The sequence below is a fragment of the Trichosurus vulpecula genome, chromosome 2 (assembly GCF_011100635.1).
Source record: "Trichosurus vulpecula isolate mTriVul1 chromosome 2, mTriVul1.pri, whole genome shotgun sequence".
NCBI classification, from domain to species: Eukaryota; Metazoa; Chordata; class Mammalia; order Diprotodontia; family Phalangeridae; genus Trichosurus; species Trichosurus vulpecula.
The window spans coordinates 425,507,770-425,529,979 of record NC_050574.1 but is presented as its reverse complement, the minus strand read 5'-3'; the positions used below and the strand labels follow the sequence as shown (position 1 = coordinate 425,529,979).

Sequence of the window (22,210 nt, the reverse complement as noted above, 5' to 3'; positions counted from 1 at the left end):
GTGACGATTTTAGGTCACGTGGGTGAGTCGTATGTGTGACTCACGTTTGACCCTGAACAAGATATATAAAACCAGAGGTTGGCTTCCTTTTTTCAGGGCTCTGAGCTGCAACAGTAGTGATATGTGACTCTGAGCCAGCCGTAGTAGAGCTCCCGGCTGAACTCAGATGTTGGTAACTATGAATTGTATTTGGTTTGTTTATAAAAGTATGTTTGTAATTTGTTTGTATTTGTTCTGAAGTTCATTTTGCTGGCTTTTTCCCCCAAACTAAGTGAATGATACTTGTATGCTGGATTAAATTGAGATTGCCAACCCCTTAACGTTGCTTTCCTTAGTAAAGCAGATCAAAAGAACCTGGGCTTTCAGCATTGTTGTTGGTTTTACACTCCCTCCCCCCACAGCAGCTGCTAGCCAAATTGTTGAAACACCCAACCATGAGCAACTGATATTTTTCCATTTATTCAGATCTGACTTTATTTGTGTGAAAAGTGTTTCATAATTATGTTCACATAGGCCCAGGGTTTGTCTTGGCAGATAGATTCCCAAATATTTTATAGTGTCTACAGTAACTTTAAATGGAATTTCTCTTTCTATCTCTTGCTGTTGGGCTTTGTTAGTAATGTATAGGAATGGCAAGGATTGATGTGGATTTATTTTATATCCTGCAACTTTGCTAAAGGTGTTTATTATTACAAGTAGTTTTTTACTTGATTCTCTTGGATTCTCTAAGTAAATCATCATATCATCTGCAAAAAGTGATAATTTAGTTTTTTCTTTGCCTGTTCTAATTCCTTCAAATTCTTTTTCTTCTCTTATTGCTACAGCTAACATTTCTAGTACCAAATTGAATAATAGGGATGATAATGGACATCCTTATTTCACCCTTGATCTTACCGGAAATGCATCTAGCTTAACCCCATTACAAATAATGTTTGTTGATGGTTTTAGATAGATGCTATTTATAATTTTAAGAAAGACTCCATTTAATCCTATGCTTTCTAGTGTTTTTAATAGGAATGGGTGTCATATTTTGTTGAAGGTTTTTTCTGTGTCTATTGAGATAATCATATGGTTTCTGCTAGTTTTTTTGTCGATATGATCAATTATGCTGATAGTTTTCCTAATATTAAACTCCTACCTGGTCATAGTGTATTATTCTCATGATAAGTTGCCAGATAAACTGTACTATAAAGCAGCAGTCATCAAAACTACTTGGTACTGGCTAAGAAACAGAGTCATGGATCAGTGGAATAGGTTAGGTACACAAGACACAGAAGTCAACGACTATAGCAATCTACTCTTTGATAAACCCAAAAAATCCAGCTTCTGGGCTAAGAATCCACTATTTCACAAAAACTGCTGGGAAAATTGGAAAATGGCAGGGCAGAAACTGGGCATAAACCAATATCATACACCGTATACCAAAATAAAGTCAAAATGGGTTCATGATTTACAAATAAAGGCTGATACGATAAGCAATTTTGGAGAGCAAGGAATAGTTTACCTATCAGATTTATGGGAAAGCAAAGAATTCATGACACAACAAGAGATAGAGAGCAAAATGCAAAATGGATAATTTTGATTATGTTAAATTAAAAAGTTTTGTATAAAAAAGCCAATGCAACAAAGATTAGGAGGGAAGCAGAAAATTGGGAGAAAATCTTTACAACTAGTGTCTCTGATAAAGGCCTCATCTCTAAAATATACAGGGAACTGAGCCAAATTTATAGGAATAAAAGCCATTCCCCAATTGAGAAATGGTCAAAGGATATGAACAGGCAGCTTTCAGAGCAAGAAATTAAAGATATCTATAGGCATATGAAAAAATGCTCAAAATCACTACTGATTAGAGAAATGCAAATCCAAGCAACTCTTAGGTACCACATCTCTCCTGTCAGATTGGCTAAGATGACAAAACAGGAAAATGATAAATGCTGGAGAGGATGTGGGAAAATTGGAACACTGTTACATTGCTGGTGGAGTTGTGAACTGATCCAGCCATTCTGGAGAGCAATTTGGAACTATGCCCGAAGGGCTATAAAAATGTGCATACCCTTTGGCCCAGCAATTCCACTTCTAGGGTTGTATCCCAAAGAGATCACACAAATGGGAAAGGGACTTATATATACAAAAATATTTATAGCGGTTCTTTTTGTAGTAGCAAAGAATTGGAAATCAAGGGGATGCCCATCAATTGGGGAATGGCTAAACAAGTTGTGGTATATGAATGTAATGGAATACTATTGTGCTATAAGAAATGGGGAAGATACAGACTTCATAACAACCTGGAAAAACCTACATGATATAATGCTGAGTGAGCAGAACAGAACTAGGAGAACATCATACACAACCACAGATATATTGATTCTGTGATGACTAACCCTGATAGACTTGGCTTTTCTCAGCAATACAAGGTTTAAAGACAACTCCAAAGGACTCATGATGGAGAGAGCTATTTACATCCAGAGAAAGAACTACGGAGTCTGAATGCAGATTGAAGCAAACTGTTTGCATTCCTTTTTTTTTTCTCTTTTGTTTTTGGTTTGGGGGTTTTGTTTCTTCTTTCTCATGATTCATTCCATTGGTCATAATTCTACTTTACAGCTTGACTATTGTGTAAATTATTTCAATGCAAAGTTATATGTAGAAGATATATAGGATTCCATGCCATCTTAGGGAATGGGGGGAAGAAAATCTACAACTCAAAATCATGAGGAACTGGGTGTTGTAGACTAAAACTAAAAAATCTTAATTTAAGAAAAAAGAGTGAGGAGTTGAGGATAACACGTAGGTCATGAACTTGGGTGACTGGTAAAATGGTGATGTTATTGACGATAATCAAGAAATTAGGAAAAGGAGAAAGATAATGAATTCAGTTTTGAGTATGGTGAGTTTAAAATGTCTGTGGGATATCCAGAGTAAGATGCCCAAGAGGTAGATGGAATGCAAGGCTGGAGCTCAGGAGACAACTTGGGACTGGATAAGTAGATCTGATTCTGTCAGCATAGAAATAATCATTGAATCAACATAGAGATAATTATTGAATAGAAGGAGAAGAGAAGAGGACCCAGGACAAAGCCTTGGGAGATGTGTCCGATAAAGGAGATGAAGGACTGGTCAGACAGACAGATAGGAGGAGAAGGCCAAGAGGGCAATGTTACAAAAACCTAGTGAGAAGAAAGTATCTAGGAGAAGTGAGCAATCAACAGGAGGGAAAAACTCGAAGTGTTTCCATGAACAGTGAGCCAAGTGAACAAGAGCCAAGCTTCTCCCATATGACCCTCCTCTAGTCCCACATACAGGCTGCAGGCTGACAGGAGCTGGATCAAATTCAAACCATGCTTAGCTTCCACTTTTTATTTCCCCAATTGAAATTCCCTCCCTAGATCTAGCTGCATGCTATGGACTGGACTTTACCATGCCCCAAGCCAGTTCAGCTTTCTTTTATGTGTTGTCTTCCCCTACTGGATTGTAACCTCTTTGAGGGCAGGGGCTGCCCCAGCATTTAGCACATTGCTTGCACGTAATAGGCACTTAATAACTGTATATTGACTGACTGAAAGATCTAACCACCAGAGAGGTCAGCAGAAGCCATCACAGTCTGGAGTTCCCAATACATGTACAGCTTCAGAAGCCACTGATATCAATGTAAATACTAGGTCCTCACCCAGTGAGCGGGATGGTATATTTCAATTCAGGGGCATACCACACCATACCACCATTTTGAAGGTCACCATCTGGTTAGAAGGAATAGTGGCTCCTCCCTCTTCTCCTTTCTTCCAAACATTGCTACAACCTAGAGAAGACTGCTTCTAAGCACAGGAAAGGAAACAGAGGAGTGGACCTGGAAACAGGAAGACCTGGGTTTGAATCCCTCTTCAGACAAGCTGTGTGACCCTGATCAAGTCATTTAACTTCTCTTGGCCTCAATTTCCTCACCTGTAAAATGACAATAACAATACCTATTCCTCAGGGTGGTTGTGCAAGTCAAACGAGATGATTAATACACAGAAAGCTATTTGCCAACCTTTAAGCGCTATGTAAATGGTACTAATAGGAAAGTGCTGTCCCAGGTGGACAATATAGCAAAGGAGAAAGAGAAAGAGAAAGAGAAAGGTCTAGTCATCTGCTGACATCCAAGGAGTCCCCCAAAACCCTTGCCTTGATTTCAAGAAGGAGTTAATCTTTCAGTGGGTGATCAGATCCCCTAAGTGCTACAATCCTTAAATCCTCTCTTTCCTAAAGGCACAGGCAGTAGAGAAATAGAGCATACAAGAGTTATGAGAGAGGGTGCTCATCACCTGGGAAATGGCTAAACAAACTATGATTTATGAATGTAGAGGAATACTGCCATGCCATCAGAAACATGAAAGTGACTCATGGCAATAGGCCAAAGCCAGGAAGGTCAACGAGGAGTGGAGCATAGTGATATGGAAATAGCCCAGGATTTATTGACAGGTATACCTATCAACACACAGAGACATTTTAAAGAATGGTTTTTATTCCGTATGCTCAGGACAGGCTTAGAGTTCTAAATTACCTCTGGCCGATAGTCAAAGTTCTCTTAAGGTTTATATAGTTTCCAGCTACAGGAGAAGGAGGAGGAGGAGGAGAGGAAGGAGGGTGAGAAGAAAGAGAAAGAGGAGGAGGAGGAGGAGGAGGAGAAGGAAGAGAAGGAGAGGAAGAAGAAGAAGAAGAAACAGGATTTACATTTCAAAAATAAGCTTGTAAAATTTATAGCAGGCAAAAAATAACATGTCAAAGATGGCAGAAGGAGAAAAAAAATTACATCTGATAAATTGATACAGGAGTTAGTCTAACAAGTGATTATCTTAAAAGGGAGCCAGAGTTCTTTTAACTATAACCAGTTAAATTCTTTTGTTAACTATTGGAAGTCTCCACTGAATTCCTTACTATAAGGAAAGCATCAGCCAACTAAAGGATTTTCTTTACACACAAAATAGCCATGCTGGAGCCATTAGAAAAGGAATTTAAAAACTCTTAAACTCTTAAAAACAATAGAAAACACTGTGAAAGATGTTGATATTAGTACCGGGCATTGGTAAAATGATGCTTTTGTTTTCTCATGCACTGCCTTTACCTGAGGAGGTACATTCTTTTGAAGAGATGATGTATGAACCATGCTTCTGTTCTGCTAAATTGTTTTATCATAACTGTGGGCTCAGAAATGTATTACCTTAGGTGATGTTATTTTAGGGGAATAGTAGCAACATGCTGCACCAAATCTTTCTCCACCACCCTGCCCAACATCTGAAATTCCACCATCAGAATTTCATCTCTTTGGCTGAACACTTCAATCCTTGTGCTTTCTTTGTTTTACTTTGTTTTTAATTTATGGAATAAAACAAGCATTTCCATAACATAGTACCATAAAAAGATGATTGTTCATGAAACTACAAATCTACTATGCACAACTTGTTATTCCTTTCAAATACACAACAAAATTATCATGTAAATTTCATTTTTGTTCTTCCTTCCCCATCCCCCCACCCCTGCCTTAGAGATGGCTACCATTGGACACAAATAGGTACATATGTGTAAAATTATTCTAGACAAACTTCTATTTATCAGTTCTTACTCTAGATGCAGATAGTATCTTTCTTTATATGTCCTTTATAGTTAATTTGGGTATAAGGAAAACCATTAAGATAATTGGTTACATAATAAAAGTATAAAAAAATTATTATACCAATAGATGCAGAAAAAGCTTTTGATAAAATTCAGCACTCATTTCTATCAAAAAACACTTGAAGATATTGGTACAAATGGATTTACCCTTAAATTGATTTTTTTAAAGCATTTATCTAAAACCACTTTGGTCCTTATTAAAATGAGCATTTTACCTGGGAGAGAGGCAGCCCTCCTAATTATTATCACTTCGATCTCATAAGAATCTGAAAGCTGGTTTTGATCAGGGACTCCTGGGGGGAGGGAGGGAAATATGTGATTCCTGGATTTCCCTCTAGGATACCGGGTATCACACTCAAATAGAACAGAGACTACTAATCCATACATGAGGATCCCTGCTTGCCGCACTTTGATTTAGCTTTAAAATGTAACATTATCTGTATTTTATCATATTTTTATGGTTAAATATCTCCCAATTACATTTAAATCTGGTTTGGGTGAGCACAGGAGTGTTGTAGGCCACACACGGCTGTGTTTGATGCTTCTGCTGTAGGGAGACAGATTAATTAACAAAGAGGTGGGAAGACAGGGAGAGCTAAAGTTTAATTTCATATCTACTTCATATCCTTTTGGGGGCCAAAACTCTCAGGATCATGCCTGTTGCCTGTGCTGTTGTCTTATACACACACTTTGGGGAGTTTTGCTGCAAGTTCAATAAGCTAACAACTGAAGTTTTCTTCAATTGCATCACTATTAATCGTTCGACAAATACTAAGCTATTATGTAATCATATTTATTGAGCACCAGCAGTATATGAGATGATCATAACAGAAACCAGCACCAGAAGGCCTTGCCAAATTAGAACTGTTTTTATTTACTTTCTTTGTCATGTAGCAAAACTCTCTGTAAATATTATTCTGTTTTGTCATCATTCCAGAATAGCCAATACAATCACTTTTACACAAAAAGTCCTGTTTTGTTTGGGGTGTACTTATCATAATACTTAGGCGTGGTGGCTTGTTTTTTAATCACTTCTCTGTGGACAAATAATGAAATCCAGAAAAACACTACCACCACATTACAATTTTGAATTGGGTCAAAAATATTTACACATGGGAAACAGCAGTATATTTCAAATTCGCCCTTAGAATTCATCGCTTTATTTTTGCTGACAGTCTATAAGATTAACAGGCAAGAAGCTTAGTAGTCATGGCCCCTGTTTGCATAGCTCTGGTGCCAGACAGTTGCTACCTTCAGTGATGTGACTTAGTGGAGCACATGTATATCCCAAAATTTATAGTGTTGAGGCCACTCCACATTTTATGTCTTTGTTTATATGATGCCAAACATCAGGGTGGAAGCTGTTCATTTCAGCATTCACACTTTCAGCTGTTTCAAAACATCTGGAGTTTTTTGAAATGAAAAATTGAGAGAAATGGATTCAGATTTAGGAGACCTGTCTTTGAATTTTGCCTTTGTCATTCCACTTGTCAGAACCTCAGCTTCCTCACGGGCAAAATGAAATAATAACAGGTGCATTATGTAGCTCTTTGCAAACCTTAAACTACTATTAAAATTGCCATTAAAATTGCATCTAATGACTAGTCGCCTATTGCTCTGGGCACATAGGTCAAGTCTATATAGGTTATTAACCAAGCTATCTACAACAGTTGGGTGGCCAGGTGGCACAATGGATAGATGGTGTCTTAGACCCCTTTAAGAGTCTGAGGAAGCCTCTTCAAAATAATATTTTTAAATGTATAAAATGCATAGTATTACAAGGAAGCCAGTTATATTGAAATGGTTACCAAAATATTATTTTTAAAAAGCAAGATCACAGAGCCCAAGTTAAGACTCTCTAAGGTAATAGAATATTATTGTACCTTTGGAAACAATGAATATGAAGACTTCAAAGAAACATGGGAGGACTTGTGTGAACTTATGAATATTAAAGTTGTTGCTGCTGCTGCTGCTGTTCATCCTTTGCTTTTTGAAGACCAATGGCATCACCATGACTCATGTGCAAATCAGACTTAAATGAGGCAGAGGTGTGCAAAGTCATCAGGATAACCAGGACAACCAGGACAAACTAGGACATAAAAATCCCCTGGTATTCGTAGATATGTACTGCCGCTGATCATACTAACCAATGTGCAGAGACAGTTTAGTAATTGGTTTATTATGTGTTCAATGCATAGTCTCATGGTAAAAAAGAAAACCAATGGGCCACAAGTAGCATTTCAGTAATCTCATATAGGACAAGGCAGCATGGATAGATAGGATTGGTATTTTTACAGAAGTCAAAGGTAAGGGTAAAGATTTACTCACCAAAGAACTAATAGAAAAAGGGGAAGCTCTACATCAGGTAAAATGATAACCTGACCAGCAAATGCTAAAGGATTTCTCTAGAATTTGCAAACTAACTGGAAATGCTCATCTTTAATAATTAGAGTCAATAAAGCTGAGACAGAAATTTTTTTTCATCATAATCATACAATAACGTAAATAAAATTCTAAAAAGAAGCTGAACTCTCAGTGATCATTATGATGGTAATAATGATAATAATAGCTGGTATTTCCATAGCATTGTAAGATTTGCAGAGTGCTTTCCCTGTGTATGCTAACTAATCTGATCCTCACAACTCCGTGAGGTAGACACTATTATTTCTGTTTTACAGATGAGACAGCTGAGGCACAGAAAGGTTAAATGATTTTTCTAGGGTTGCACAACTAGTAAACATCTAGGTTGTGTTTGTCTTTTGTTTTCGAAGAGGGCCATGACATCAGGAAAATGATGACATGACTTGCAGTTGACTTTGATTTGAGTGAGGGAGGGCTGTGCAAGGTCTCCTCCAGAGTCATCTGGATTCAGTGGCCTAATGTTCTTCAGGAAGGCTGGAGATGGCCTGGGATGCAATGGGAGGCCCTGGCCCTTTCAAGTTCTCACTGTGAGTGAGGTAACGCCCATTCCGTGAATAGGCCTTTTTAAGAAGTTAATCAAGGGATCTCCCCTTTAATCAAAAATTAAAAATCAAAAAATCAAAAGAGGAACAGTTACCATTGACATTCACTCGGAGCAGTGGGCAGGGATATATTGCGGTCCAATCTATGAGCTTCACTCATTTCACTCAGTAAATATCTAAGACTGGATTTGAACTCAGATCTTTCTGATTCCAAGTCTTGTACTCTATCTACTGTAGCACCTAGCTTCCTGCATTACAAATAATATAGGTCCTGCCTTTTGGTGACAGAAGTCAGAAGCTATAGGAGGAAAATGTGGTATATGCTGTAACACAGTCATCTTGTGATTTGTGAAATTGGGAAGGTCTCAGACAGACAAAAATCAGACAGAATTTTCTGAGGATTCTCTTCATCAAGGAGAAACCTCTAGGTGACTCGTTGGAGAGAGCACTGTATTTGCAGTCTAGAAGACCTGAGTTTAAATCCTGCCTTAGAAATTTACTTGCTGTGTAATCCTAGGGAGTCACTTAACCCCTCTGGCCCTCTGTTTCCCTGTCTGTAAAGGGAAAGAGTTGGACTAGAGGGTTTGCGAGGGCCTTTCTAAGTCTAAATCTATGATCAGCAGCTGGGGAGTGGATTCTCTGGTCCTCTATGCAAGAAGGAATGTCTATGCCCTGGTTCATCTCAGTGCCTTTTATCTCTCACCCTGACCCTAACTATTCTATGTAATCAAACCTGCTTCCCTGACTCTTCCTACTACCTAGCCTATTTGGAGCATTATTATAAAAAATAAGTTGAAGATTCATGTACAAAAACTGAAGGAAACTGAAAAAAAGTTACTATAACTTTATTTGTACATTTGTAGCTTAATCTAAAGTTTCAAAAAAGAAATAATAATTCGCAATCTGATCTGCCCTGATTTCCAAAGAAAAATAAGAAATCATAGAATGCTTATCCCCTTTTGATTATGGTCCTTTTTTTTTAAACAATGGAAATTTGTCAACCCTCACCCAGCCAATGAGAGCAGGGAACTCAAATTTATGACTCACTGGAAATTACGACCAGCTTTTTAGAAGTAATGGAAGGGAATTTCAGTGAGACAACCCAAGGGAAACAGGCTGGTGACTGGGAAATTATAAAGCATATAGGAAAGTCATTTAGACAGGTAAGAATTTTGAGATAGGCTTGCATATGGGAGACAGAGACAGAAACAGAGAAAGACAGAAAGAGACAGACAAAGACTGACAGAGATAGAGAGACAGAGACAAAGAGAGAGCAAAAATGCAAATAAAATTTAAAGAACTTAGGAACTAAAAGAAAATTAATGGAAAAAAACTTTTATTTAAAAGAATTTCTCCTTTTTAAAAGCTCCATTGCACACTGTAATGGCCCTACTGGCTATAATTCTAAATTTTTTTAGTCTGGTTTGTTCCAATAATAAAAATCTTTTCTAAGTTCCCTTACTACATGGAAAATGAAGGTCTGTCTAAGTGCTGGGTTGATTTTTACCCTAACGCATTTTCAATATTTTTTAAATCAGATTTGAGTCCAAAGTGATAGAACATAGAGAGATAGGTAGATAGATAACACTTAAGCATCCACTGTGTACCAAGTACTCTGCTAAGGGCTGTAATACAAATACAGGCTAAAAGAAAGACAGTCTCTACCTCAGAGAGGAAAAGCAACACCTAGGAGGGAGCTGAAGGTGAGAAGATGAAGAAATAACAGGGTAGAATCGTGAGCTGGTTCTGATTTAAAGTGAATATGACTGGCCTGAGAGCTTCCTCAAATGAAAGTTCATGAAGGAACTCACCAATCAAAAGATGAGGCCATAAGGGAAGAGGCATTTCCAGAATGTGAACACTGGAACAGAGATGAATCTGTGTATGACATGAACGTGGGTGGTATGAGAGTTTCCTGAAGTGGAGTTTAAGTGTTTGATATCATTCCATTTGTAAATTTAGCCTGAGAAGCTTTTATTCACCTTTGGAAGTTCATTGCTTAATCAATTTCCTCCTTCCTTCCTTTTTTCCTTCATTCCTTTCTTTTATCTTTCCTTTTTTCCTTCCTCCTTTCTTTCTTCCTTCCTTCCTTCTTTCCTTCCTTCCTTCCTTCCTTCCTTCCTTCCTTCCTTCCTTCCTTTCCTTTGGACCGGTATTTCATCACTAAAGAGAATTCCTGGAATGGAAACCACCTCAACTCTTGTAGACTGGCAACTCATCCATAACTTAGAGCTGAAAGAGTGGCCTGGGCACTGACATTAAGTGACTTCCTCATGAGCATATAGTTTATAAATTTTAAAAGAAGGACTTAAACTCTGCTGTTTTTGATTCCCAGGCTGGCTCTTTTTCTAGTGCTTAGTACATAGTAGATGCTTAATAAATGCTTACTGACTTGGTTTGATTCTACTACTCTGCCTCTCATGGCTTAGTTAACACTGTGTAAATGACTATGCCTTTGTTATTATGATAATAAAAATACTTAGCAATTTAAAATGATTTTGTGCATCTGCTAAAAATATAGAACTTGACAGAAACAGAAGTAAGACAGGCCCAGGTTGTTTGAGAAGAAAGAAACAATGAGTCTCCCATCGTTCTAAAATTTGTGATTTAAGAATGAAATTAACATGACACACCATCTGCATTTATTTTTGAGAACTATAATAGGTCTGACAACTCTCCCTTCAATTCCGTCATTTAGAAATCACCAAGAAGTCTTTTACACTTATCAAGTCCTACTTATATTAAACACAAGAAAATTGGAATTTCATCTAAATAGATAGGTGATTTTTAAGGGCTTGATTTCTCTAACAATAACAACAAAAAAAAAGATTTTGATTATATTCCTGTTTAAAGAGTCAGTCAGAGACCAAGATAGGGAGATGATTAATAAATTAATGTCACTTAACAGAGAATAACTGCCCTCTGCTGGTAGCTATTTGAAACTACCATTTTACTTTCAATTGCTATTAACAACATTAATTTATATATTTCTTTTTTTTAATAGATCAAATAAATTTCAAACTTCCCCCCCCCTCCTACCGCAAGTACTGATAATTCCACTCCATCAGCTGGAACAACTGTGGCTGGTAAGACTGGTGTGCAGCACTTTTACATATATATTATCTGACAGATATGTCACATATCATTATTTTGAGGAAAAGATTATCTTTTTATCCTCTAATGAAAATTTCTCAGAGGCCCAGGATCAAATCCAGCAGAACTGACACTCTAGTGAAAGTTAGTCAAACTACCTACCAGGCATGGTGTCACATGCCAGTTATATTTGGTAACTGGGGAGGCTGAAGCTTTTGGATAGCTTGAGCTCAGGAGTCCTGTGCTGCGGTTAAGAATAAGGCCAGCTGGGTAATCACAATAAATGTAGCACCAATATGGTGAGCCCCAGGGAGTGGAGGGCAACCAGGCTGCCCAAGGAAGGGCAAACCAACCCAAGTTAGAACCAGAGCAGGTCAAAATTTCCATCCTAGTCACTAGTGGAGTCAGGCCCATGAGTGGCTTCTACATTTCCAGCCTGGGCAAAACATGGATATCTCGTCTCAAAAGCAAAACAAAAAACTCACTGAGCTACCCTGTTATTAAAAAAATAAACAACTCACAACCATGAAGAATCAAGCACACAAAAAATGGACATGCTTGGGATAGCAACATGTAGAATCCTGCAAAATAATTTCATGGTTTTCAAATATGACAATACCTTAAATTTTTCATAATCTCAGTATTCTTGTTCAAAACTCTCCCAAAGAATGGCAGGGCCAAATGCCAGGACCAAGATATCAGAAGTATCCTTTATGAGAGAGACAATTTGTTGCCTTGAAAGCCCTTTTTAATGAGACTTCTTTCAATACCCCACAAGGGAAAAAATAGAAAGACTTCTAAGTACTCTGTGAACAAGAAGATTTGAGAGCATTCGGGAGCTAATTTCAAGAAGTTAAAGTTACTCAAGAAATCTATTGGGACCTATTTAAAATGCTGATGTTGGAAGGAATAAGAAGAAGGCACGATTCAGAGGCTCTTTGAACTAGAAAGGCTTTTAAGAAGAGAGGGTGTAGGGGCAGCTAGGGGTTATAGTGGATAGCACATCTGCCCTGGAGTTAGGAGGACCTGAGTTCAAATCCAGCCTCAGACACTTACTAGCTGTGTGACCCTGGGCAAGACCTCTATTGCCTCCAAGAGAGACAGAGAGAAATAGAGAGACATAGACAGAGACAAGGACAGACAGAAAGACAGAAAGACAGAGGATAATGACTGATATTTTTGAGAGGCAGGTGGCATGGTGATAAAGAGCTGGCCTTGAAGTTAGGAAGACCTGAGTTGAAGTCAGGCCTCCCACTCATACTGACTGTGACTGGGCAAGTCCTGCACCTTCTTAGTTCCATAGACAACTCTCCAAGACTACAAATTGCAAATCAGGTACAGACATAAATTGGCAGAGGGAGTGTCCTTACTGAGAGGTACCAAAGAAATCAGAAACCCTTTTCTCAGAGCAATCCTATGAGATATGTAGTGCAAATAAACTGAGGCCAAGGGATTTAATCGTGGTCACACAGTGAATTGGTGGCAGATATGTGATTAGAACCTGGCTCTCAAAACTTTTAAGCCAGTTTTCTTTTTTTTTTTTTTAGATTTTTTTTATTTGATTTTTTTTTAGTTTTCAGCATTGATTTCCCCAAGATTTTGAATTACAAATTATCTCCCCATTTCTACCCTCCCCTCCACTCTAAGATGGCATATATTCTGATTGCCCCATTCCCCGATCAGCCCTCCCTTCTATTACCCCCTCTTCCCCTCCCCCCCATCCCTTTTCCCCTTACTTTCTTGCAGGACAAGATAGATTTCTATGCCCCATTGTCTGTTTATTTTATTTCCTAGTTGCGTGCAAAAACAATCTTTCTTTTTTTTTTTGAGCATCTGCTTTTAAAACTTTGAGTTCCAAACTCTCTCCCCTCCTCCCTCCCCACCCACTCTCCCTAAGAAGGCAAGCAATTCAACACAGGCCACACATGTATCATTATGCAAAACACTCCCATAAATAGTCATGTTGTGAAAGACTAACTGTATTTCCCTCGCTCCTATCTTGTCCCTCTTTATTCAGTTTTCTCCCTTGACCCTGTCCCTTTTCAAAAGTGTTTGCTTAGGCCAGTATTCTTTATACTCCACCATGAACCTTATAGCCTAAATGTGTTAAACTGTATTTTTCTCTGTAACATATTGGGCTTCCAATAAGAGTCCATAGTAGTGTAGCTTATTGCTTTTTATTACACATATTTAAATTGAGGCACATACTTCTAATTTTCGAATTTTAAGATAACAAACTCTTAGAAGAGGTTAAGAAGAAAAATAGACTGCATTTCTATAGGGATTACCTTTTTAAAAAACCCACATCGATTTCTTTATTTTATCAGTGATCCATTCTTAGGGCAAATAATAGCAATAATTTACATTGATATGCAAAAGTTTAAGGACAGTTTAAAGCTTTAATATAAACTATTAAAGCTTAAAATTACTCTAAGACTTTTGGAACACCCTATCTATATAAGCCCTGGATTCAAATCTCTCTGGGTGTGTATCTGTGAACAAGTCACTTCACTTTTCATTTCTCCAGGCAATGTTCTAGCAGGTCCAAATGTGTATGTGTCGCATTATGTATGCACATATGTGTAACTTAAGGATTTGAGGGTAACCTACATTATTATTCCATGTCATCCTCACAATAACCCTGTGGGGGCGATACTATTATGATTCCCCGTTTTGCAGATGGGGAAATTGAGACTGAAAAAGTGACATGACTATGTCAGGCCGTTAGGAAGCATCAGCAATTAAATTGAGGAGCTCTTGGCTCCAAGTCTAGCCTTCTTTCTATCATAGCACAGGACCTCCTATCAAATAACTCAGAATATCTTTGCGTATGGTAGTAACTGAGACTCATTAGATTCATTGAAAGAGATGTGGATTGATAGATGCTGGCCTAGCAGGTTAGTGACGATGGGGCCATGCGGAAGGTTTGCTACAGTCACAGTAGACCAGCCATAAGTTGACTTTTCCTTGACTGGTGTCCTGGAATAATATCTGGGTCTATTCGAAGAGGAGACTCCATTCATTCAATCTTACCACTGAGGCTATTTATTGGGTCCTGTCTTATTTTTTCAAGAACAACTCTGGTCATTTTTGTTTTATAGATGAAGATGAGAAAATATGGAAACAGTAATGCATGACAGACAGGATGTGTGTGTGTGAGTGTGTTTGTGTGTGTGTACATGTGTGCATCAGCCAACTCACGGACATGTGGGCGTTCTCAAAGAGCTGACCAAGTGCCTTGACACACCCAGAATGCATCTTTGTTGGCTGACAGACATGTACCCTGCTATGTGTTTTTTATTTTGTAATATTTAAACCTGAAAAATGTTGAATAGAATAACTCATAATCAGAAATGTTTCATTAGAGATTCATAAATAGCTTTGACAATTTTAATAGCGATCACGTTTGTTAATAGCTTACCAAGAAATTGTGCCAGGCAGCTAGTCCAGTGCTTGACACATAGTAGGCCCTTACTAAATGCTTATTGACTTACTGACGAATGAGCATCATGAAAGTTAGACTATCACCAATAGTTTTCTAAAGACAACCTTCTTTCGTTATTGTAGTGTGAGAATCAATACCTAACAAAAAACAAACGAAAATTAAACTGATGTTGTGTACATCAATTAGGGAATAACTGAACAAGTTATGGTATATAAATGTAATGGAAAACTGTTGTGCTGCAAGAAATGATGGAAGGGATTATTTCGGAAAAAATGGAAATTCTTAGATAAACGTTTATTTTATAAACATTTAAAAACATAATAATAATAGCTACTATTTATGTAGCACTTTAAGATTTACAAAGTGATTTACAAATATGATCTCATTTTATCGTCATAACAACCCTGGAAAGTATGTTAGTATTATCCAGAGATAAAATGACTTACCCATGGTCACATAGCTAGTAAGTGTCTGAGGCTAGATTTGACTCTTCTTGACTCCGGGTCTGGCATTTATATCTAGTGGCCCACCTTGCTGCCTCAAAAAAGAAAAGTTACATTTTCTTTTCTTTTCCCAATTTTGCATCTCTACTATCATGAACCAATGTGTTTCTCATATCAATTAATCAACAAACATTTATTACCTGCCTACTGTGTGCCAGGCTCTGTGCTAAGCTCTGTAACCCAAAACACAGTTGGGTGTCTTTGCCTAGGCAATTCTGATTGATATGATATGGCATCTCTTATCCCTCACTGGTCTTAGTTGTGCATCACATTTCATTTCCTCTTCAAAAATTTTTCTCTGAAATTCTCATTGTTCATTTTTCATGTCACCTTTCTATTTATGAAATTAGAAAATGTGAGTAAAGCTTCCAATACAGTTGGGTGGACTTGTCCCTCCCACTTTGAAGTGGACCTGACTACTCACTGTAGGTTTTACTGTTTTATTGAGACTTGCTTTTGAAAGCAAGACTCCATGAATGAAGTTGACATAAATGGAACCAAAGAAATATTTCTGGGGCACATAAAATATAAACAAATGGGGGAATAAAAAGCCTTGTAGCTATGTCCTAGAGGTATCTCCTGTGATTAAGACTGGCTTGTAGAAAAAAATTAATTTAATTTTTTAAAGTTTGTCTCCAAATTCCAGACTCCCCAAAGCTAAATTCATGATTTAAAGGCTTACTTAGGTTTCTCTTCTTTTTCTTTTACCTTGTAGCTGATGCCTCCATTGTGACCTTAATCACATCCCCCAATGGTACTCCGGGTATGAATTTGTTTGATTTTCTTAAAATTTGCATTTTCTACTTTTAAAGTGTTACATGTTAAGTAATAACATATCTTTTCTTTTGCAGAGGTGGCAGAAGTGGAAACAACAAGCCTTGGTAAGAATCTTATTGATCACTAAGATTTCTTGTTCTCAAGCCAAAATATCAATATTTATTTTTCAATTAATGTTTTCCAATCAACAACAATCCGCCATTTTTCCCTCTCATTCCCTTCACCCCAGTTTAGAAAGAAAGATGAAACCCCTGTTACAAACAGGTATGATCAAGCTAAACAAATTCCTGCATTGGACACGTCCCAAAAAAATCTCTCAATCTATACTCTGAATCTATTACTTCTCTATTAGGAGGCAGGTAGCATGTTTCATCATGAGTGTTTTGAAATCATGGTTAATCATTGCATTGATCACAGTTTCTAAGTCTTTCTAAATTATTTCTCATTATAATATTGTTGTCATTGTATAAAACATTCTCCTGGTTGTGTCACTTCACTTTGCATCAATATATACAAGAATTCCCAGCTTTTTTCTGAAACAATCCCCTTCATCGTTTCTTGTAGCACAATAGCTTTCCTTTACATTTCTATACCATAATTTGTTCGGTCATTCTCTAACTGATGTACACAACCTCAGTTTCCCATAAATATTGCTGTGCATCCTTAGTTAAAGTTTGGTTTGCTGAGGACCAATCTTTCCCTTAACTTTCCCTTCCCCTTATTCCATCCTCTCCCTTTTCCTTTTTCCCTGTTGAGTCAAATGTATTTCTGTACCAAAGTCTGTGTATTTTTCCCTCATTTGAGCATTTCAGATTAGAACAATTATTCATGTATCACTTGCTCCTTCCATCCCTTCCTCTGTTTGTATAGACTTGCATACTCCAAATATAAGAGATAATGTTTCATATCCCTTCCTTTCCTCCGCCCTCAGGGTATTCCTCTTCCCTTCCCTTTCCATTTTTCCTTTAAAATCATCAAAACATAACAGATCCATTTCCAGGCCCTCTGTCTAGTTAGACTCCCTCCACGATGCCGGATAGGGTTCTGAAGAGACACATGTATCACTTCCCCATTTTAGAATATATACACTTTATCCCTGTTTAGTTCCTTTTATTGTTTATTTATGCTTATCTTGTGCTTCTCTTAACCTTTGTGTATCACTTTCGTCTTTTCATCAGGAATGCTTTAAAATCCTGTTTCATTAAAGGTCCATTTTCCCCCTGTAAGATTATATTCAGTTTTGCTGGGTAAGTTATTTTTGGTTATAAGGCTATATTTTTGCCTTCTGCCATACAATATTCCAGGTTGTCCATCTCTTTTTTTAATTAGATTTTTTATTTTTAGTTTACAACACTTAGTTATGCATGTTGTTGAGTTTGACATTTTCTTCCTTTCCCTCCCCTCCCCCCACCCCCAAAACAGCATGCAGTCCAATACAGATTCTACAAAAACCTTCGCATTAAATTTATTTACACAATAGTCAAGTTGCAAAGAAGAATTATGACCAATGGAATGAGTAAAGAGAAGGAAGAAACAAAACCAAAAAGAAAGAGGAAAAAAAGAGAGAGAGCAAATAGTTTGCCTCAGTCTGCATTCAGACTTCACAGTTCTTTCTCTGGATGTAGCCAACTCTCCCCATCATGAGTCCTTTGGAGCTGCCTTTGAGCCTTGTATTGCTGAGGAGAGCCAAGTCTATCAGTTAGTCATCACAGAATCAATATGTCTGTGGTTGTGAACAATGTTCTCCTGGTTCTGCTCCTCTAAGCATCATATCATGTAGGTCTTTCTAGGTTATTATGAAGTCTGTGTCTTCCCCATTTCTTATAGCATAATAGTATTCCATTACATTCATATACCACAACTTGTTCAGCCATTCCCCAATTGATGGGCATCCCCTTGATTTCCAATTCTTTGCTACCACAAAAAGAGCTTCTATAAATATTTTTGTACATACAAGTCCCTTTCCCACTTGTGTGATCTATTTGGAATATAGACCTAGGAGTGGTATTGCTGGGTCAAAGGGTATGCACATTTTTATAGCCCTTTGGGCATAGTTCCAAATTGCTCTCCAAAATGGCTGGATCATCTCACAACTCTACCAGCAATGTAACAGCATTCCAATTTTCCCACAACCTCTCCAGCATTTATCATTTTCCTGTTTTGTCATGTTAGCCAATCTGACAGGAGAGATGTAGTACCTAAGAGTTGTTTGGATTTGCATTTCTCTAATCAGTAGTGATTTAGAGCATTTTTTCATATGCCTGTAGATATCTTTAATTTCTTCCTCTGAAAACTGCCTGTTCATATCCTTTGACCATTTTTCAACTGTGAAATGGCTTTTATTCCTGTAATTCTGGCTCAGTTCCCTGTATATTTTAGAGATGAGGCCTTTATCAGAGACATTGGTTGTAAAGATTTTCTCCCAATTTTCTGCTTTCCTCCTAATCTTTGTTGCATTGGCTTTGTTTATACAAATTTAATTCAATTTAACATAATCAAAATCATCCATTTTGCATTTTGTAATGCTTTCTATCTCTTCTTGGGTTATGAATTCTTCCCTTTCCCATAGATCTGATAGGTAAACTATTTCATGCTCTCCCAAATTGCTTATAGTCTCAGCCTTTATTCCTAAATCATGAACCTATTTTGACTTTATTTTCATATACAGTGTATGATATTGGTCTATGCCCAGTTTCTGCCATACCATTTTCCAATTTTCCCAGCAGTTTTTGTGGAATAGTGAATTCGTAGCCCAGAAGCTGGATTCTTTGGGTTTATCAGAGTAGATTGCTATAGTCGTTGACTTCTGCATCTTGTGTACCTACCCTATTCCACTGATCTACCACTCTGTTTCTTAGCCAGTACCAGGTAGTTTTGATGACTGCTGCTTTATAGTACAGTTTAATATCTGATATGGCTAGGCCACCTTCCCTAGCATTTCTTTTCATTCATTCCCTTGATATTCTGGACTTTTTGTTCTTCCAGAGGAATTTTGTTATTATTTTATCCAGCTCTGTAAAATAATTTTTGGTAGTTTTATTGGTATGGCACTGAATAAGTAAATTAATTTAGGTAAAATTGTCATTTTTATTATATTAGCTCAGCCTAACCATGAGCAGCTGATGTTATTCCATTTAATTAGATCTGACTTTATATGTGTGAGAAGTGTTTTGTAATTGTGTTCATATAGGCCCTGAGTTTGTCTTGGCATGTAGACTCCCAAATATTTTATAGTGTCTACAGTAACTTTAAATTGAATTTCTCTTTCTTTCTCTTGCTGTTGGGCTTTATTGGTAATATATAGGAATGCCGAGGATTTATGTGGGTTTATTTTGTGTCTGGTAACTCTGCTAAAGTTGTTTCTTATTTCAAGTAGTTTTTTACTTGAATCTCTAGGATACTCTAAGTAAATCATCATATCATCTGCAAAAAGTGATAATTTCGTTTCTTCTTTGCCTATTCTGATTCCTCAATTTCTTTGTCTTCTCTTAATGCTAAAGCTAACTGGGATGATAATGGACATCTTTGTTTCACCCCTGATCTTATTGGGAATGTATCTAGCTTATACCCGTTACATATAATGCCTGCTGATGGTTTTAGGCAGATCCTATTTATAATTTTAAAGAAAACTCCATTTATTCCTATGCTTTTTAGTGTTCTTAATAGGAATGGGTGCTGTATTTTGTCAAAACTTTTTCTGCATCTATTGAGATAATCATATGGTTTCTGCTAGTTTTTTTGTTGATATGATCAATTATGCTGATAGTGTTCCTAATATTGAACCAGCCTTACATTCCTGGAATAAATACTACCCGGTCATAGTGTATTATTCTCCTAATAACCTGCTGCATTCTTTTTGCTAATATTTTATTTAAAATTTTTGCATCAATATTCATTAGGGAAATTGGTCTATAATTTTCTTTCTCTGTTTTGACTCTTCCTGGTTTAGGTATTAGTACCATATTTGTGTCATATCTCCATCTCTTTATAGTGGTGATTGCTAAATTATGTGTGATCCTAACTGTGGCTCCTCAGTACCTGAATTCTTTCTGGCTACTTGAAGCATTCTTTCATTAACCTGGAAGCTTGGACTGTGGCTGTACCATTTCTGGTTATTTCCATTTTAAGGTTTCTTTTAATAGATGACCAGTAGATTCTTTCAATTTCTACTTTGCCCTCTAGTTCTAATAGATGTAGGCAGTTTTCTTCTAAGATTTCTTTCTAGGCTCTTTCTTGTTGTTGTTGTTGTTTGTTCATACCTTTGGGTGATTCTTAAATTGTCTCTCCTAGACCTGTTTTCTAGGTCTATTGTTTTTGCAATGAGCCACATTACATTTTCTTCAAGTTGTTCTTCCGTTTTTTTGGGTTTGTTTTAAATTTTCTTGTTGTCTCATAGAATAATTATCTTCTATTTGGCAATTCTAATTTTCAGAATGTTTGTTATTTGAGTAAGATTTTGTACTATTTGTGCCAAACTGTTAATTTTCTTTCTATGTCTTTCTTCCCTGATTCTATTTTTTTTTATTTTTTTCTTCTATTGCTCTCATTTCATTCATAAAAGAACATTTTAAACTCCTATTTCATCTCTTCCAGGAATTCTAGTTGACTCTGTGAGTTTTGTTTTGAGGCTTTGCATGTAGATGTTTTGGAGTCATTTTTTTCTTCTGGGTTTGTGTTTTGGGGTTTGATTTTTCCTGTCACCCTAATAGATTTTTTTTACAATGAAATTCTTTTGTTTTTGTTTGCTTATTCTTCCAGACTATTATTATCTGGTCTTGGACTTTTTGTTAGGTCCAGACTCTGTACACTTCTGGAAAGAATGTGTGAGCTGTTCCTGCTGCTGTTGCTTTCTTGTGGTATTAACTGTTATATTATTCCAGAATCTCAAAGACTGTTCAGCTGGGGGTCGGAAGGCTTTCAAGGTTCCCAAGGTGCACTGATCCAGGACAAAGTCTGATTTCTGCCTTTCAAGTCTGAGCTTTGCAAGTTCCTGGCCTGGGTTTGGGTCTTAGCAGCAAACCTAAAGGCTTACTTTCTTTGGATCTTCGGTAAACTGATGATAGACTCAGGTACTATCAACCAAATGAAAAACTGCTTGTTCAGAGTAATAGAGTTGCCTTCTCCCCTTTGGTCTGGGAATCCTGCCCTGATTATTCCACTGAAGGCTTCAGACTGGACTGGAGGCTAGAACTGAGACTCCACTCCACTCCACTCCTCGGGTTAGAGCCATACATCTGTCGCTTGTTCCTCAAGCTGCTCCTAGAAATGCTCCCCCCAACCCCAGCATATGTCCTCTCCTCAGTCTACCCTGGATCTATGAACCAGAACTGAGTTGTTGTTGAGTGGTGAGCAGCAGACCTGCTGTGGTATTAACTATGTTGTACCCAGTACAAGTTTAGAACTCTCTGTACTGGACTTGGGGCCTCTTCTTCCCTGGCACACACACACAGCTGTACTGACATGGCTGTTCCTAGCAAGACCTCTAACTCCAGTGTCCACAAATCTTTGTCTGTCTCTCCAGGCCAACTTGGGCTTGAAATATGACTCACTGATTTTTTTTTTACATTGGATTTCCCAATCAGGACTTGATCTGGTGCATTTTCTAAATCTCTTTGGAGGAGTTGTGGGGAAGAACTTGGCTGTACTTTCTGCTGCACTGCTGTCTCAGCTCCTCCTCCTCCCTATCAGAACAATGAATAGTGTTGATAGTTGTAGCTGATAAATTATTTCAGAATATAGTATGTTGTTTTGAGTGATCTGTTCCCTATTATTTTCTCTGC

At 37.4% G+C, this 22,210-nt stretch overlaps 1 protein-coding gene across 1 annotated transcript in view; it reads left to right on the top strand.

Annotated features, from left to right (window-relative positions):
- Nucleotides 1-22,210, top strand: part of ADGRG2 (adhesion G protein-coupled receptor G2) — a 106,582-nt gene that overhangs the window by 17,040 nt on the left and 67,332 nt on the right. Inside the window, 4 exon segments of the mRNA XM_036745032.1 lie at nucleotides 11,617-11,636; nucleotides 11,638-11,698; nucleotides 16,369-16,416; nucleotides 16,505-16,534. Coding sequence (XP_036600927.1) covers nucleotides 11,617-11,636; nucleotides 11,638-11,698; nucleotides 16,369-16,416; nucleotides 16,505-16,534 — 159 coding nt within the window.